This window comes from Erpetoichthys calabaricus, chromosome 14, assembly GCF_900747795.2.
Source record: "Erpetoichthys calabaricus chromosome 14, fErpCal1.3, whole genome shotgun sequence".
Lineage (NCBI taxonomy): Eukaryota > Metazoa > Chordata > Cladistia > Polypteriformes > Polypteridae > Erpetoichthys > Erpetoichthys calabaricus.
The window spans coordinates 91,180,421-91,195,288 of record NC_041407.2 but is presented as its reverse complement, the minus strand read 5'-3'; the positions used below and the strand labels follow the sequence as shown (position 1 = coordinate 91,195,288).

At 38.5% G+C, this 14,868-nt stretch overlaps 1 protein-coding gene across 2 annotated transcripts in view; it reads right to left on the bottom strand.

The window, feature by feature from the left end:
• The window catches only part of LOC114665405 (CTP synthase 1), a 42,191-nt gene that overhangs the window by 10,162 nt on the left and 17,161 nt on the right, over positions 1–14,868 (bottom strand). For both annotated transcript variants that reach the window (XM_028819954.2, XM_051936275.1), the window contains exons 6-12: positions 13,439–13,522; positions 11,158–11,238; positions 9,401–9,552; positions 8,790–8,922; positions 5,577–5,665; positions 5,390–5,484; positions 1,837–1,899 (exon numbers count right to left, since the gene is read on the bottom strand). In XM_028819954.2, the coding sequence (XP_028675787.1) occupies positions 1,837–1,899; positions 5,390–5,484; positions 5,577–5,665; positions 8,790–8,922; positions 9,401–9,552; positions 11,158–11,238; positions 13,439–13,522 (697 nt within the window). The remainder of the gene's footprint in view (positions 1–1,836; positions 1,900–5,389; positions 5,485–5,576; positions 5,666–8,789; positions 8,923–9,400; positions 9,553–11,157; positions 11,239–13,438; positions 13,523–14,868) is intronic.

The window sequence follows — 14,868 nt, the reverse complement described above, 5'->3', positions numbered from 1 at the left end:
CACATTTTAAAATTCAAATCATCTGTGATTCTTTCAATACATAATGTAATCAAGTGATATGCTCCCAAAATGGGAGTTGTTAAAGTAAATTATTATGCAGGCACTGCTTGGGAAATTGTGAAATAGCTACAGTTCTGTGCATGTACTTAAAGCTAAACGGAATGTCACCAATCTGTGCAGAGTAAATCATAAACTGAAAAGCAGGCTGCAGACAAAACACTGATAGCAACTCACTGGGAAAGTTGTTCTAGTCAGGGCAAAGTCAGCTCCACGCAAGCTTGTCAACTTTGTACAGTATCCTGGACATCATGTGTGTCATAAGACAATACATGATTAAAAAAAAAAAAAAAACTAAGGAAGCTTGCTAAAAATATTCACAAGTTACTTTCATATTTGTGTGAGTAAAGATTATTAGATTAAAAGTTTGTGCTAATGAACTGATCATGCTTTCATACAGATATAAGTTTTACTTTTACATTTTAATAAGGTCTGTTTAGGTGAACCTATTGAAAGGTCATCATTTGTAGGAAACTCACAGATCAATGCACTCCAAAATATTTTACATAAAGTTTGTTTGACCATTTTCTAGTTTTCAAGTGGGAGAAAATTTAGTATGAAATTCAATGAATGCATACTGTTGTGCCACCATGCAGGTAATTGCTATTCACTGAACAAGTGATTATGGCAGCATGCGCTGTATTTGATTGATTTTTCTTATGAGGCAGTAACTGCAGTCGGCCCGGGCTTAGCAGATGTGTTTATTCCCCTCCATTGTCCATGACTTTCTGTTATAACTGACTGTGAATCCCAGTGAGATATTAACTCAAGCTTTGTTTTTCTGTGTTCTGTTAGACTAAATGTATGTTAATCAGTCAGAAAGTGTTTGTGTTCTTGTGCTCAAAATAATATGTAGGGATGGATGGATACATCTGAAAGGCACTATACAAATAGACAGACAGACAGACAGACAGACAGACAGACAGACAGACAGACAGACAGATAGATAGATAGATAGATAGATAGATAGATAGATAGATAGATAGATAGATAGATATAGATGTATTTTATTGTGCTAGACTTACTATTCTGCTAAAAAAAAAAAAAAGGATTTAAACCTTGTTAAAATAATTACTTTTTTCTCTACCATCGGACTTTAGCACAACAGTCAAATGGAAAGACAAGTCAAAAATTAGATATACAGTAAGTGCACATTACGTAATTGTGTGTTTTACCTGTAAACTTGTTGCAGTGCTCTGTGCTTACACTCAGTGAGGACTGCCATATGAAAATACATAGAACGGAATTGAAACTGAACATTCAGACACTGCAGATTCTCCATCTGCTGTTGACCTCTGTTCACAAGAAATGCTATCTTCTAACACTCCCTCTACCCAAAGTATCATTAACACAAGGTGCTACATAACAATTTTAAGAAATTCTGGATGCTCCATTAACACAAGGTGCTACAAAAGAATTGTAAGTGGGTTGACAGCTGGTATGACTTGTTTATTAAATACAAAGAGTGGGGGGTCTTCATGATTTTATCCATTTACAGTACCATAGTGCTAACAATTACACACATACATGTGTCACCTTTCACAAAACACTTCAGGAATGTTTATTAGCAATTGTTTTAAAAAATAATTTTGTAGTGAACTGTTCTGTGTCACTAGTGCATTTAAAGTTTTTATGTCCTTGACAATTTTCAGTTTGGGAATCCTCTATAGAGCAAAGAGTTAATAAAATCATATACAATTATTATTTACATACATTGTAACATTTTATTTAGAAGTTATTCAATGGAACTGGTTAATCAAAGTGATAGCTAAAGGTTACCTGGCCAGCTGAGGACATTCCTTGCGTATTCACACACTGCAAGCTGCATACCGAGACACACACCTAAAACATACATTAACAAATAAATAAATTTCTTGGCAACTTACTCACTGTTCCATAATTCATACAATGCATACTTGCGCTGACAAAATAATTTCAGTGTGTCCATCAGCTATTACAAACAACATTAACATAAATGAAAACAAAACAACTGTTATGTGATCACTTTTCTAAATAGCAGAGTCCCCAAAGCTCCACCCCATCACAAATCATACAAGAAGGGAATGGACATGAAGGAAAACAGGATACACCAACAGTATTTAACTGGCAATAGTGCCATGGCTGCCATCAAAAATCAGAAAAATAGTAAGAAAATCATTTTACCCTTCAATATTAAAAAGAGTGTGACTGCCATGACTATTACCAGTTTGAACTGGCTATATGCTCCCAAACCATTCCAAACTTAAATCCCCCAAAAGCAAAATTTCAACTCTTAATTCTGCTTTGTAATTTTAATAGGGAACCAGAGAAAATTCTGGAGACCACTGCACATCTTTTAAGTTGCCTTGGATAAAGACATTAGCTAAATATACAATATAAAGTTTAAATACTGTGTACTAAACGTAGAGGGGGAAAACAACCCAATTTCGGTTGGTAGGTAGAAATTCTGAATGTAGCCAGTTTGATTCTGTGAATTGTGAACTTTCAGGTCTTGAGGTAAATATGCTTGGACTATGGATATAAATATTGATAACTGAAAGATGTGGAGGATACTGCAATTCTGATGTTAATTTGAGAACATGATGTAGATTTGATTAGCATCATGCTGTAACAGTGCCTTTTGCCACTTGAGCTGTACTGTAGATGAAAACAGTGTGAAAACAAGCACTGGGTTCACAATTTTTGACACTAAGTGCCAAGGCATTGTCCTTGACCCACCATTTCCTCCAACTAAGCTCATTGCCTTTTTGTTTTTAACATATCATTCTATTAAACTTGAAGTTTTCCCAGGCTTAAGCCTCTTTGATTCCATTTTGAGCACAGACTTTGAATTGAGCTCATAGCATATTCATGTCAACTCACAGGAAGCAGCTTGATGAAGACTGGTTCACAGACTGCCCTGCATTGCACTGCATTATGTAAAAGTATTCTTGCAATTACTAATTTGTTAAAATGAACTCATAACAAAGTCCAGCTTTCTTACATTATAGTTGAAGCTTTAATAAAATGGCATAAAGGGCACTGAATATTTTAATGAATCTAAAATGGACATATATTGGAAAAATGTAAGCCTTGTTAAAAGAAGATTAGGTACAACAACATAATTTCAGTTCTTATGTTTCTGCTTTGGCATTGTACAAGTTAGAACAGATTTCAAACTGCTTCTTCTGACATATGTTTTAGTTTACAGAAAACTAGTGTGTACACTGCTACCAGAAGTTGCAAGCCTTCTTATTTCTTGAGCCCCCAAATTTTCAAATGGTCCAAGTGTTAATAGTTATTAGTATAGCACCCTCGTTAGATCTTTTGAAATGCTTGTTCATGTCTTATTAACATTTTTTGTGTATATCCGTGATTCCCAAAGTAACGACACCAAGGACTAATTTGCTAAAATTAGACAAGTAATCCTACATATGATAAAGTCACTTCTTAGCATAAATTGTGCTATTTATTATACTTCAGGTATTTTTTGAAAAACAGTAAGATTCAAATCCAGCATTGCTGGAACCAAGTTTGAACACCTTGGATTTCAGCCAGTAGTCCAAAATAAACACTTGACCTCAGTGATATTGTAACAGTAGGTAGCATGACAGCTCTGCTGCAGAAGGGGTATTATGCTTGCCACTTGTTAGCTTCCCAGTTTGATGTCAAGGTAATTTCAAATGTGTCAAATGCGGTAACACAAATTAGTTGAACTGGAGAGGGCCTGCAAGTTTGAAGAAGAGGGGAAGAGGACAGTGAGACAGCAATCGCTACAACAAAACAGGAGCAGTGCTGGGAGGAGTGGAATTGAAGTAAAAGTACCAAAAATGTCAGACCACGCATTCCATGGTGGTTGATTAAGACCCATTTTGTGTGGCACGAACACCAGAAAAGTTCATTTAACAGTGCAGAGGTCTGACGGTACACTGATTGCTATACAAAATGCTAAATAAGTACACTAATATTTTTCAGTAATTTAAACAATACTCCGCTCATTTACGATTACTCTCAGGTTGTGGGCCACTCAAGTCAAATTTGTGCAGCAGTGGTTTTGATCAAAATTTTGGCAAAATACAGCTAATACAAAGCATTTCTCATGGCACCCCTGCTACTCGGACAAAGTTGCTTCTTCTGAATTTGAATTGAGGCCAATATAAACTTTTGGCCAATGAACAATTCCAGTAATTTTTTGGATGGTATTCTGGGCCTAGGACAATGCACATTACATAAGGAAGAGCAGGATGACCAATGGACATAAGTCAGTTAGAGTCTCACTTTCCACATCAATTCCAAGTTCCTGAAGATTTACTTTCTCCATATTCTATATGAAGCCAAGTTTTATTTCTTTAATTTCCACTGGTATCCAGATTTTGATTTAGAGGCATTGATCCAGAATAAATAAATCTAGTTTTCTACATTTATTTCTACAGATGCAGAAATATGTATGCATGTATGTTGATCTGTACTTTAAAAGTTGTAAAATGTGTTGTTCACCAAGAGAGGCAATATATAATAAACCGGGATGAATTTACTTGTAAGCTGCTGGTGGTTATCAGTCATGAAACAAACACTCAGTTGTGCTAAAACCAATTCTACACTTTCATTTTCACTACTGACTCGTACATACTCCCTATGCTCTGCAACAAACAATAGTGAATATTCACTTCTTTGGGAGGGGATAAGGAGACTAAAATTGGGATGGAGCACACAGAAAAAAGACCACTAGCCACTGTAGAAAAGGCTGAGATTTCTGCCAGGTACTCACAGAGACAATGTGAAGAGGTCCCACAGTAACAAATATTTCCTTTTATGTTGGATTTCCTTATCACAGTTGAAGCACATGCATGTTAAGTGGATTGGTGATGCTAAATTGGCCTGTGTTTGTGTGTGTGTTCATCTACTAATGGACTAGTGCCCTGTCCAGGAATTGTTCCCGCATTATCCTTGCTGGGATAGGCTCCAGCTTCCCTATGAAGATGGATGATGTTTAATCAATTAAACTCACTCATTGTACAATAAGCAAAAAACATTTGTTTTTACAAAGTTAAAACTTAGATGGCCATCATATTTGTTTAATTCAAGATAAAACAAAATAGCAGGTGGGTATGCCGGTGTTTGTGGTTAGTTCAAGAACTCCCATGCGCTGATTATCCACCACTATCACCAATTATCTGACCCTTGTGACCATTGCTTTTTTTCTACTTCTCAGCATATCAGCAGTGACCTCTACTTGTTTTGTTAAAAGTGGAAAACAGAAGAGAAACCATAGCTTTGCAATAACAGGAAAAAAACATATACGTTATCAACTGTATTGATATTTCTTATCAGAGGAATAATGCACAATGTTTACCTAGAAAAGGTTTCTTCTGTTTTCTAGCCCAAGATATAGCCTGGATTTTCCCCTCAGTACCACGGACCCCAAATCCTCCAGGAACCAGAATGCCACTAGAAATTTTTAAATTATATGTTAAGCAAAAGTGAAATTTTAAGCTTTGCATGACACTCTTTAGAATTATTCATCAAAATCTAAGACTTACTTAGCACTGCAAAGCTTCTGCCAGGCCTCATGGTAGCGGACTGGTTCTTCTTGCATAGTGTCTGGCTCAAGGTCAGCTGAGTCAATATACTGTGGGGATGTGAAGTGCAGCACGATTAACAATTGGATAAAATAACAACTTTGACACCTTTTCTTCATTTCTTAGAAAAGGCTAAAGTACTGTGTACAGAGTACCAGAGGTGAATGTTAATTACACGGTACAAAAATAAAAAAAGACAGAATTACAACATTAGAATATAGGAAATAATTATTTCCATAAGTCCACCCAACTGCTTCATTTACAAGTGCTGGTCATAAAATTAGAATATCATGACAAAGTTGATTTATTTCAGTAATTCCATTCAAAAAGTGAAACTTGTATATTAGATTCATTCATTACACACAGACTGATGTATTTCAAATGTTTATTTCTTTTAATTTTGATGATTATAACTGACAACTAATGAAAGTCCCAAATTCAGTATCTCGGAAAATTAGAATATCAATTAAGACCAATGCAAAAAAAGGATTTTTAGAAATGTTGGCCAACTGAAAGGTATGAACATGAAAAGTATGAGCATGTACAGCACTCACTATTTAGTTGGGGCTCCTTTGGCCTGGATTACTGCAGCAATGCGGCGTGGCATGGAGTCGATCAGTCTGTGGCACTGCTCAGGTGTTATGAGAGCCCATGTTGCTCTGATAGTGGCCTTCAGCTCTTCTGAATTGTTGGGTCTGGCGTATTGCATCTTCCTCTTCGCAATACCCCATAGATTTTCTATGGGGTTGAGGTCAGGCGAGTTTGCTGGCCTATCAAGAACAGGGATACCATGGTCCTTAAACCAGGTACTGGTAGCTTTGGCAGGTGCCAGATCCTGTTGGAAAATGAAATCTGCATCTCCATAATGTTCGTCAGCAGCAGGAAGCATGAAGTGCTCTAAAACTTCCTGGTAGACGGCTGCGTTGACCTTGAACCTCAGAAAACACAATGATCCAACACCAGCAGATGACATGGCACCCCAAACCATCACTGACTGTGGAAACTTTACACTGGACCTCAAGCAACATGGATTCTGTGCCTCTCCTCTCTTCCTCCAGACTCTAGGACCTTGATTTTCAAAGGAAATGCAAAATTTACTTTCATCAGAGAACATAACTTTGGACCACTCAGCAGCAGTCCAAAGGCGAGACGCTTCTGACGCTGTCTCTTGTTCAAGAGTGGCTTGACACAAGGAATGCGACAGCTGAAACCCATTTCTTGCATACGTCTGTGCGTGGTGGTTCTTGAAGCACTGACTCCAGCTGCAGTCCACTCTTTGTGAATCTCCCCCACATTTTTGAATGGGTTTTGTTTCACAATCCTCTCCAGGGTGCGGTCATCCCTATTGCTTGTACACTTTTTTCTACCACATCTTGTCCTTCCCTTCGCCTCTCTATTAATGTGCTTGGACACAGAGCTCTGTGAACAGCCAGCCTCTTTAGCAATGACCTTTTGTGTTTTGCCCTCCTTGTGCAAGGTGTCAATGGTCGTCTTTTGGACAACTGTCAAGTCAGCAGTCTTCCCCATGATTGTGTAGCCTACAGAACTAGACTGAGAGACCATTTAAAGGCTTTTGCAGGTGTTTTGAGTTAATTAGCTGATTAGAGTGTGGCACCAGGTGTCTTCAATATTGAACCTTTTCACAATATTCTAATTTTCCGAGATACTGAATTTGGGACTTTCATTAGTTGTCAGTTATAATCATCAAAATTAAAAGAAATAAACATTTGAAATACATCAGTCTGTGTGTAATGAATGAATCTAATACTGTATACAAGTTTCACTTTTTGAATGGAATTACTGAAATAAATCAACTTTGTCATGATATTCTAATTTTATGACCAGCACCTGTACAAGAGGTTCACACATCTATTTTTGGAAATGCTTTAGTGAACAAGATTACACAGTTTGACCATAAATGGTTTATTTGCCAAAATTATTATTTGGTTTATAATTATTTGTCTACACCAGGCTCATAATCTAGCCATTAGTACAGTGGTGTGCCAAAGTATTCAACCCCCTTGAAAATCATCATCATTTTTTGCATGACAAAAGATTCGTACACACATGTATCCATTCAGTATTTTGAAGGTAAACTCTTAAGCTGTAACAATATATTTAAGACAAAACAAATCATTTCTGTAGATATTTAACTGAAGACAAAAAAGTATCCATCTATCTAAAACATTTGCAAAAGTATTTAAACCACTGTGCTTTGAAAGCTCAAGGTTTACACAAATGACAAATTAGAAACAACACAAAGGTGACAGTTGTTTGATCATAATTAAACATAATTATGTACTACTTCAGAGTCCTTTGTATATCTCTGGATATAAAAAGCACCTTTTGTATGGGCCATTGTCTTTTGTCATCCAGAAAACTACGATGACTTTCAAGGAGATTGAATACTTTGCATGGTACCTTATACAGAGTACATTTTAGTCCAAAATGAATACGACTCTTAGCAAAAAGTAATCCTCTAAAACTGTCCAAGTAGAAAGTGCTTTTATTAAATCCAGTTAGCTCATGCAATACTTGAATCTGTGCCAAGTAGAATATATAAAAACGTATATGTTAAGAGTGATATACAGTATATACTACTAAAACAAAAATACACGAGTTTGTGTGCATATTCATTCATTAGTGAAAACACTTTGCTTTGAAGGTACTGCATGTAAATCCTGGCATTTTATTCACCACAGTTTTTATTACGTGAGACTTGTAGGTGCTTATGGAGGAATAAAACCATTTAAAAAGTCTGAAAATCAATGAGCCACCTTGTTGGCAGACATTTCTTGATATAAGACTGTGGCTATGAAATTGTAAAACTTGGGACGACTTTCTAAGGCATTGAAATCCAGAAAGTCAGCCTGTGGTGGGACTTGAACCTATAGCTTTTTAGGCCGAACTCTTTAGTTAACATACCATACAGTAATTTGATGAAAATGCCATTTGATAAACATTTTTAGATCAATAATTTATAAACCAAAAAAGTGTTTTCAAGTAAAGAAATTCAATCTTTTCTGCAAAGTTTGTCTTTACCTGTTAACTCTGCATAAAAGCAGGGCATCTTCAAAACTAAGAGCTGAAAGTCTTACATCTTTGGAAATGCATTGTGAAGGGGACTGTAGCTGTTGGACACTAAACCTTAGCTGGGGTTTCTGTCACTCTTACCTTGATCTGTAGCTTGTGGTTTATGGCAAGAGCTGAATGTTCCAAAGCTTTGATGACAGAAGCGTAGGAGTCTGAAAATTTGGTGTATTTGCCAACTAGAGCTATAGAGCAATTTTCAAGAAGCCTATCTGACCTGTGAACAAAAGGATTTTTGGCAAGTCAGAAGATCATTTACTTGATTGGTGCACATTCATTTTACAATGGATATAACAAGCATTTAAAGAGTATATTTTTGTGTATCTGAGGAGACAGGATTTTCCTAAACTATCTCACGTTACATTACTTTATCTGAAAATTTTACACATTTATTGCTTACTCTGGATGTCACTCTAAAACTTTTGAATATGTGCTGTTCCAATAATTACAATACCCAATTTCTTCCCCTTACTTTTAATATCAAAAAAGAGCACACTTGATTCTTTGTCACACTTAAAATCATAAACAAGGTATGCTTTATTAATTTTTAAAACCTTTTTTTACACTGATCTATTACAACATACATTCCCCCATATGGTCCAACTCAATTTAAGGAGATTATTATATCTAGAGTGCAAAAAAGAGCCTCTATATTTCTTAATTTTGTGTTTCACCATGTCTGTGTTATGGAGTACCTGTCAGACATCTCCTTCCACTTTGCAAGCATCTTTCTAGGCCTTGATTCCATAGGTAGGTCTAGACGGTTGCAGAAATAGGCGACAACTCCCTGCTCCTCTAAGAGTAGGGGAACTCTGTATATTGAAGAGACATCATGTACACAAATCACCTGCAAGAACAAGACAAAAGCGAAGATAACCAAATCTTAATAAAGCACACCTCATTTGTGTTATATACAATATAAGGAGTAGTGGACCTTGTCATGTTTTACCTAGACTTTCAATAACAGACAAAACCTTCTACACTAAGGTAATAGACATGAAATAGAGATGTTGAGCTTGCTGTAAGAGACAGGCACTTGCCCTTTTCTCCACTTTTATTCATCTACATCCCAGGCTGAATAAAAAATACAAATTTACCCCAGACTTCCTAGTCAGGACTAAAGTCTTTCTGCATACTTTAGGTGCTCTGATAGAACTCTGAATTTCAAGGGACAGTAACTGATAATAAGGTGAGGGGACACTTATCATTGTTTTATCTAGGACAATGAGACTCCAGCAAAAGTAATTGGTTTTAAATATCTTTTTGGTTTTGTGTTCAAAGGAGCTAAATCATGGCAAACATCTTTGCAAAAAAAGATAGATGTGCTTAGGTGCTTACTAAGAGCTAAAAAGGCACACTGTGGGGTGTGTGAGTGTGTGTACTCCCCATCTGCCTGCATATTGGTTCTACACCAAGAATACTGATCCGAAGGCATTTGATGTACAGCCTCATTTCATGGAGTGAGTCTTAGTGATACACCTATTTAATTTGCAGGATGTATGTATCAAAAATTAATTAGGTACTATAGAACAATTCATAGTTTTTCTATCTGACTATTGGTTACAAGACACAGATAAAGCAAGCTGATGTTTCAAAACAACTACTGTATGTCAAAGGCACAGCTGTACCCAAAAACAAAGCTCACTTTACCATACCATTAAAGTTCTTCAGTGGAACCCCAAAATAAAGCCCACGGTGTCTGCCTACATAACTAACATTTCTTGCACTGAAAGCTGAAGTTTTAACTGTTCAAATGTAACACAATAATTTATAACTCCAAACAGTAAGCAAAAAGTCAGCCAAAGTATTGCTGTATATCTTTTTCTAACACTTATTGAGGCTTCTGTATGAGAGTGGAAAAGGAGAACAAAAACAACAGCACAAGGCTTAACAAAACTGAAACTGAAATGACACCTCTACAGTTACTGATGATGCCTAATTGATTCTGAGGTTGCTATTCTTTACCTAGTGTAAGTGAATATGGTCACGAGAGTGACAGACTGTATAAAGCGTGTTAACCTTTAATTGACAATTTGGTGCTTATTTTCTCTTTCTGCATCAAATATCAACACATTGGCCACTTACAAAAACAATCAAATAAGTAAGCAAATATATAAACACACAATCCCATAACCTCACCCTGCTATTTTTTAACTGCAAAGAGATGTCACTGTGCTATATGCTTATTCTCTTCTCAACTGTATAATACTCTTTACCAAATGATTGATTACTTAGAAAATCTGTATGCATGTCGTTATTTTCTTACCATTTCATGGAGCATCCTGTAATCGTTTTACATGTAGTATGAAAAGAGTCAAAATTATATCCCTCACAACCTGCAGCATTAAAATAATTTCCACTTTCATATCCTAAATGCTGATAAGTCTCTCTAGGAAAATGTGAAAGGCTAAATAACTCAGGACTAGGCATACAAGGTACTATAGAGACAAACCTGCTCAGGTTGCACATGGCAGAACATCGAAATCTTTTCTTTGACAGAAGTGTCCAAGGGTGTTGAACATCGACATACCACCTGAAGAGTAAAAAATTGCAGGTCAATAAAGAGCAATCCATCCATCCATTGTCTCCCGCTTATCCGAGGTCGGGTCGCGGGGGCAGCAGCTTGAGCAGAGATGCCCAGACTTCCCTATCCCCGGCCACTTCTTCTAGCTCTTCCGGGAGAATCCCAAGGCGTTCCCAGGCCAGTCGAGAGACATAGTCCCTCCAGCGTGTCCTGGGTCTTCCCCGGGGCCTCCTCCCGGTTGGACGTGCCCGGAACACCTCACCAGGGAGGCGTCCAGGAGGCATCCTGATCAGATGCCCGAGCCACCTCATCTGACTCCTCTCGATGCGGAGGAGCAGCGGCTCTACTCTGAGCCCCTCCCAGATGACTGAGCTTCTCACCCTATCTTTAAGGGAAAGCCCAGACACCCTGCGGAGGAAACTCATTTCAGCCGCTTGTATTCGCGATCTCGTTCTTTTGGTCACTACCCATAGCTCATGACCATAGGTGAGGGTAGGAACATCGATCGACTGGTAAATTGAGAGCTTCGCCTTGCGGCTCAGCTCCTTTATCACCACGACAGACCGATGCAATGCCCGCATTACTTCGGATGCCACACCGATCCGCCTGTCGATCTCACGCTCCATTCTTCCCTCACTCGTGAACAAGACCCCGAGATACTTGAACTCCTCCACTTGGGGCAGGATCTCGCTACCAACCCTGAGAGGGCACTCCACCCTTTTCCGGCTGAGGACCATGGTCTCGGATTTGGAGGTGCTGATTCTCATCCCAGCCGCTTCACACTCGGCTGCGAACCGATCCAGAGAGAGCTGAAGATCATGGCCTGATGAAGCAAACAGGACAACATCATCTGCAAAAAGCAGTGACCCAATCCTGAGCCACCCAAACCGGACCCCCTCAACACCCTGGCTGCGCCTAGAAATTCTGTCCATAAAAGTTATGAACAGAATCGGTGACAAAGGGCAGCCCTGGTGGAGTCCAACTCTCACTGGAAACGGGTTCGACTTACTGCCGGCAATGCGGACCAAGCTCTGGCACCGATCGTACAGGGACTGAACAGCCCTTATCAGGGGGGCCGGTACCCCATACTCTCGGAGTACCCCCCACAGGATTCCCCGAGGGACACGGTCGAATGCCTTTTCTAAGTCCACAAAACACATGTAGACTGGTTGGGCAAACTCCCATGCACCCTCCAGGACCCTGCTAAGGGTATAGAGCTGGTCCACTGTTCCGCGACCAGGACGAAAACCACACTGTTCCTCCTGAATCCGAGGCTCGACTATCCGACGGACCCTCCTCTCCAGGACCCCTGAATAGAGTTTTCCAGGGAGGCTGAGGAGTGTGATCCCTCTGTAGTTGGAACACACCCTCCGATCCCCTTTCTTAAAGAGGGGGACCACCACCCCGGTCTGCCAATCCAGAGGCACTGTCCCTGATGTCCATGCGATGTTGCAAAGCCGTGTCAGCCAAGACAGTCCTACAACATCCAGAGCCTTGAGGAACTCCGGGCGTATCTCATCCACCCCCGGGGCCCTGCCACACCAAGGAGTTTTTTGACCACCTCGGTGACCTCAGTCCCAGAGATGGGGGAGCCCACCTCTGAGTCCCCAGGCTCTGCTTCCTCATTGGAAGGCATGTTAATGGGATTGAGGAGGTCTTCGAAGTATTCTCCCCACCGACCCACAACGTCCCGAGTCGAGGTCAGCAGCACACCATCCCCACCATATACAGTGTTGACACTGCACTGCTTCCTCTTCCTGAGACGCCGGATGGTGGACCAGAATCTCCTCGAAGCCGTCCGAAAGTCATTCTCCATGGCCTCCCCAAACTCCTCCCACGCCCGAGTTTTTGCCTCAGCAACCACCAAAGCCGCATTCCGCTTGGCCTAAACAAATTTTATGGTAATGTTATTGTCCTATTATTGATATTCTCAAGGCTACAAACCCTCTTCTCCTGTGAATTGTGACAAAACAATTTAGCAATTACCACACACTTCTGTCTTAAAAACAAACACTCAAATTGTATTTAGTTCAGTGAGTGAATTAAACATAAAAACATACTTCGCAACAATTTTACTCCAAAAACATTTGAAGCACTAAATATTTAGTGCTAAAAATTTCAAGGCAAATGTATGCAATTGTGTCAATTACACACTGAGGGTACATGTAAACATTGGCGGGGAACAAATATGGAAATGACAAGGGCTCACCAAGTCTGGGGATAAGCCAAGGCCCCGCAGCTCTCTAACACTGTTCTGAGTTGGTTTTGTTTTCTGCTCTCCTGTTGCACTGGGCTGAAAAAAAAGGCATAACATTACATGATGAGAGTTTATCATAACTCTAAAATCAATATTAGATTAAGTAAACAGAAAAGCAGACACTATTTATATGTTTAGATAGCACCTGGAATGCTTATATAGGAAAATTCCTACAAAAGTAGGCATTTTTGTTTGATCTGGTCAAATTTTAGTGTTAAAATGTGAAATCATTATATATTTATTCACCATTAATAACAGAAAAACACCCTAATGTTCAAATATTTTTTATATCCTTTCTAATTTGATCATGTATAGAAGAAGCACTTTGGGATTGCTAAAATATAAAGTGCAATATAAATAAAATTTATTATTATTATTATTATTATAAATACAAATGTTTTTGAGTATTCACGTTCACTGATAAAAACTCTATAGTCTTTAACTAACCCTCTACTAAGTCTGCAGATCTAAATACCTCATGATTTCCATATTCTTCTGTGCAAAATAATTAAAAGGTATCCCACTTCATATGGGAGGTGATTGTGAAGAGTAAATTTCAACTCACTGCACATATTCTTGTTTGAACTGTGCTCAGAACGTTGAATATTTGTTTCAAAACAAATAAAACTTAAAAGCCTTCTTTTGCTTGAACCATAAATTTTCTCAAAATCTACACTCTTCCATACTGCACTACATGTAGATTTTCTTCAGGATGCCGATATACAGAAATAAAAACATAAAAAGACACTCAAAAACTACAGATAAAAGATGAGACACAGCAGTTTGCAGCATTAGTCTCTATGAAGATTATCAAAAAAATATTTGAATGCAACACACACCTGTTGTTTATAAACTTTAAACTTAAAATGGATATAGACAGTCTATAACACCACTGCCAAAATCACAGATTTTTTTTATAATAAAAGAACAGAACCAAGATAAATCCTGTCAGAATTTATTCCGCCTTTAAAAAATGGCAAAACATCATATGAAAACCTGGCTGCATTAGTATGGACACCCTTTAATAATCAATGATGAGGTTGCGTTCAGAATCAACCAATCATCAATTCAAGTGGCTCTGATTGAGCTCAGATAATCTCAGTTAAAGTTTGGCTGTTCCTGTAGGATTATTCTGAAACCCTCTTGGTTGCAAAATACTTCAAAAGCCATGGTCCAAAAAGAAGCTTTTAAAACGTGAATGGGGTCTCATCATTGAAAGGTATCAGTCAGGACAGGGGTACAAAAAAGTATCCAAAGCATTAAACATCCCATGGAGCACAGTGAGGACAGTCATCAACAAGTGGAGAAACTATGGCTCAACAGTGGCTCTACCAAGATCAGGACCTCCCTCCAAGACTGACGAGAAGACAAGGAGAAAAGTG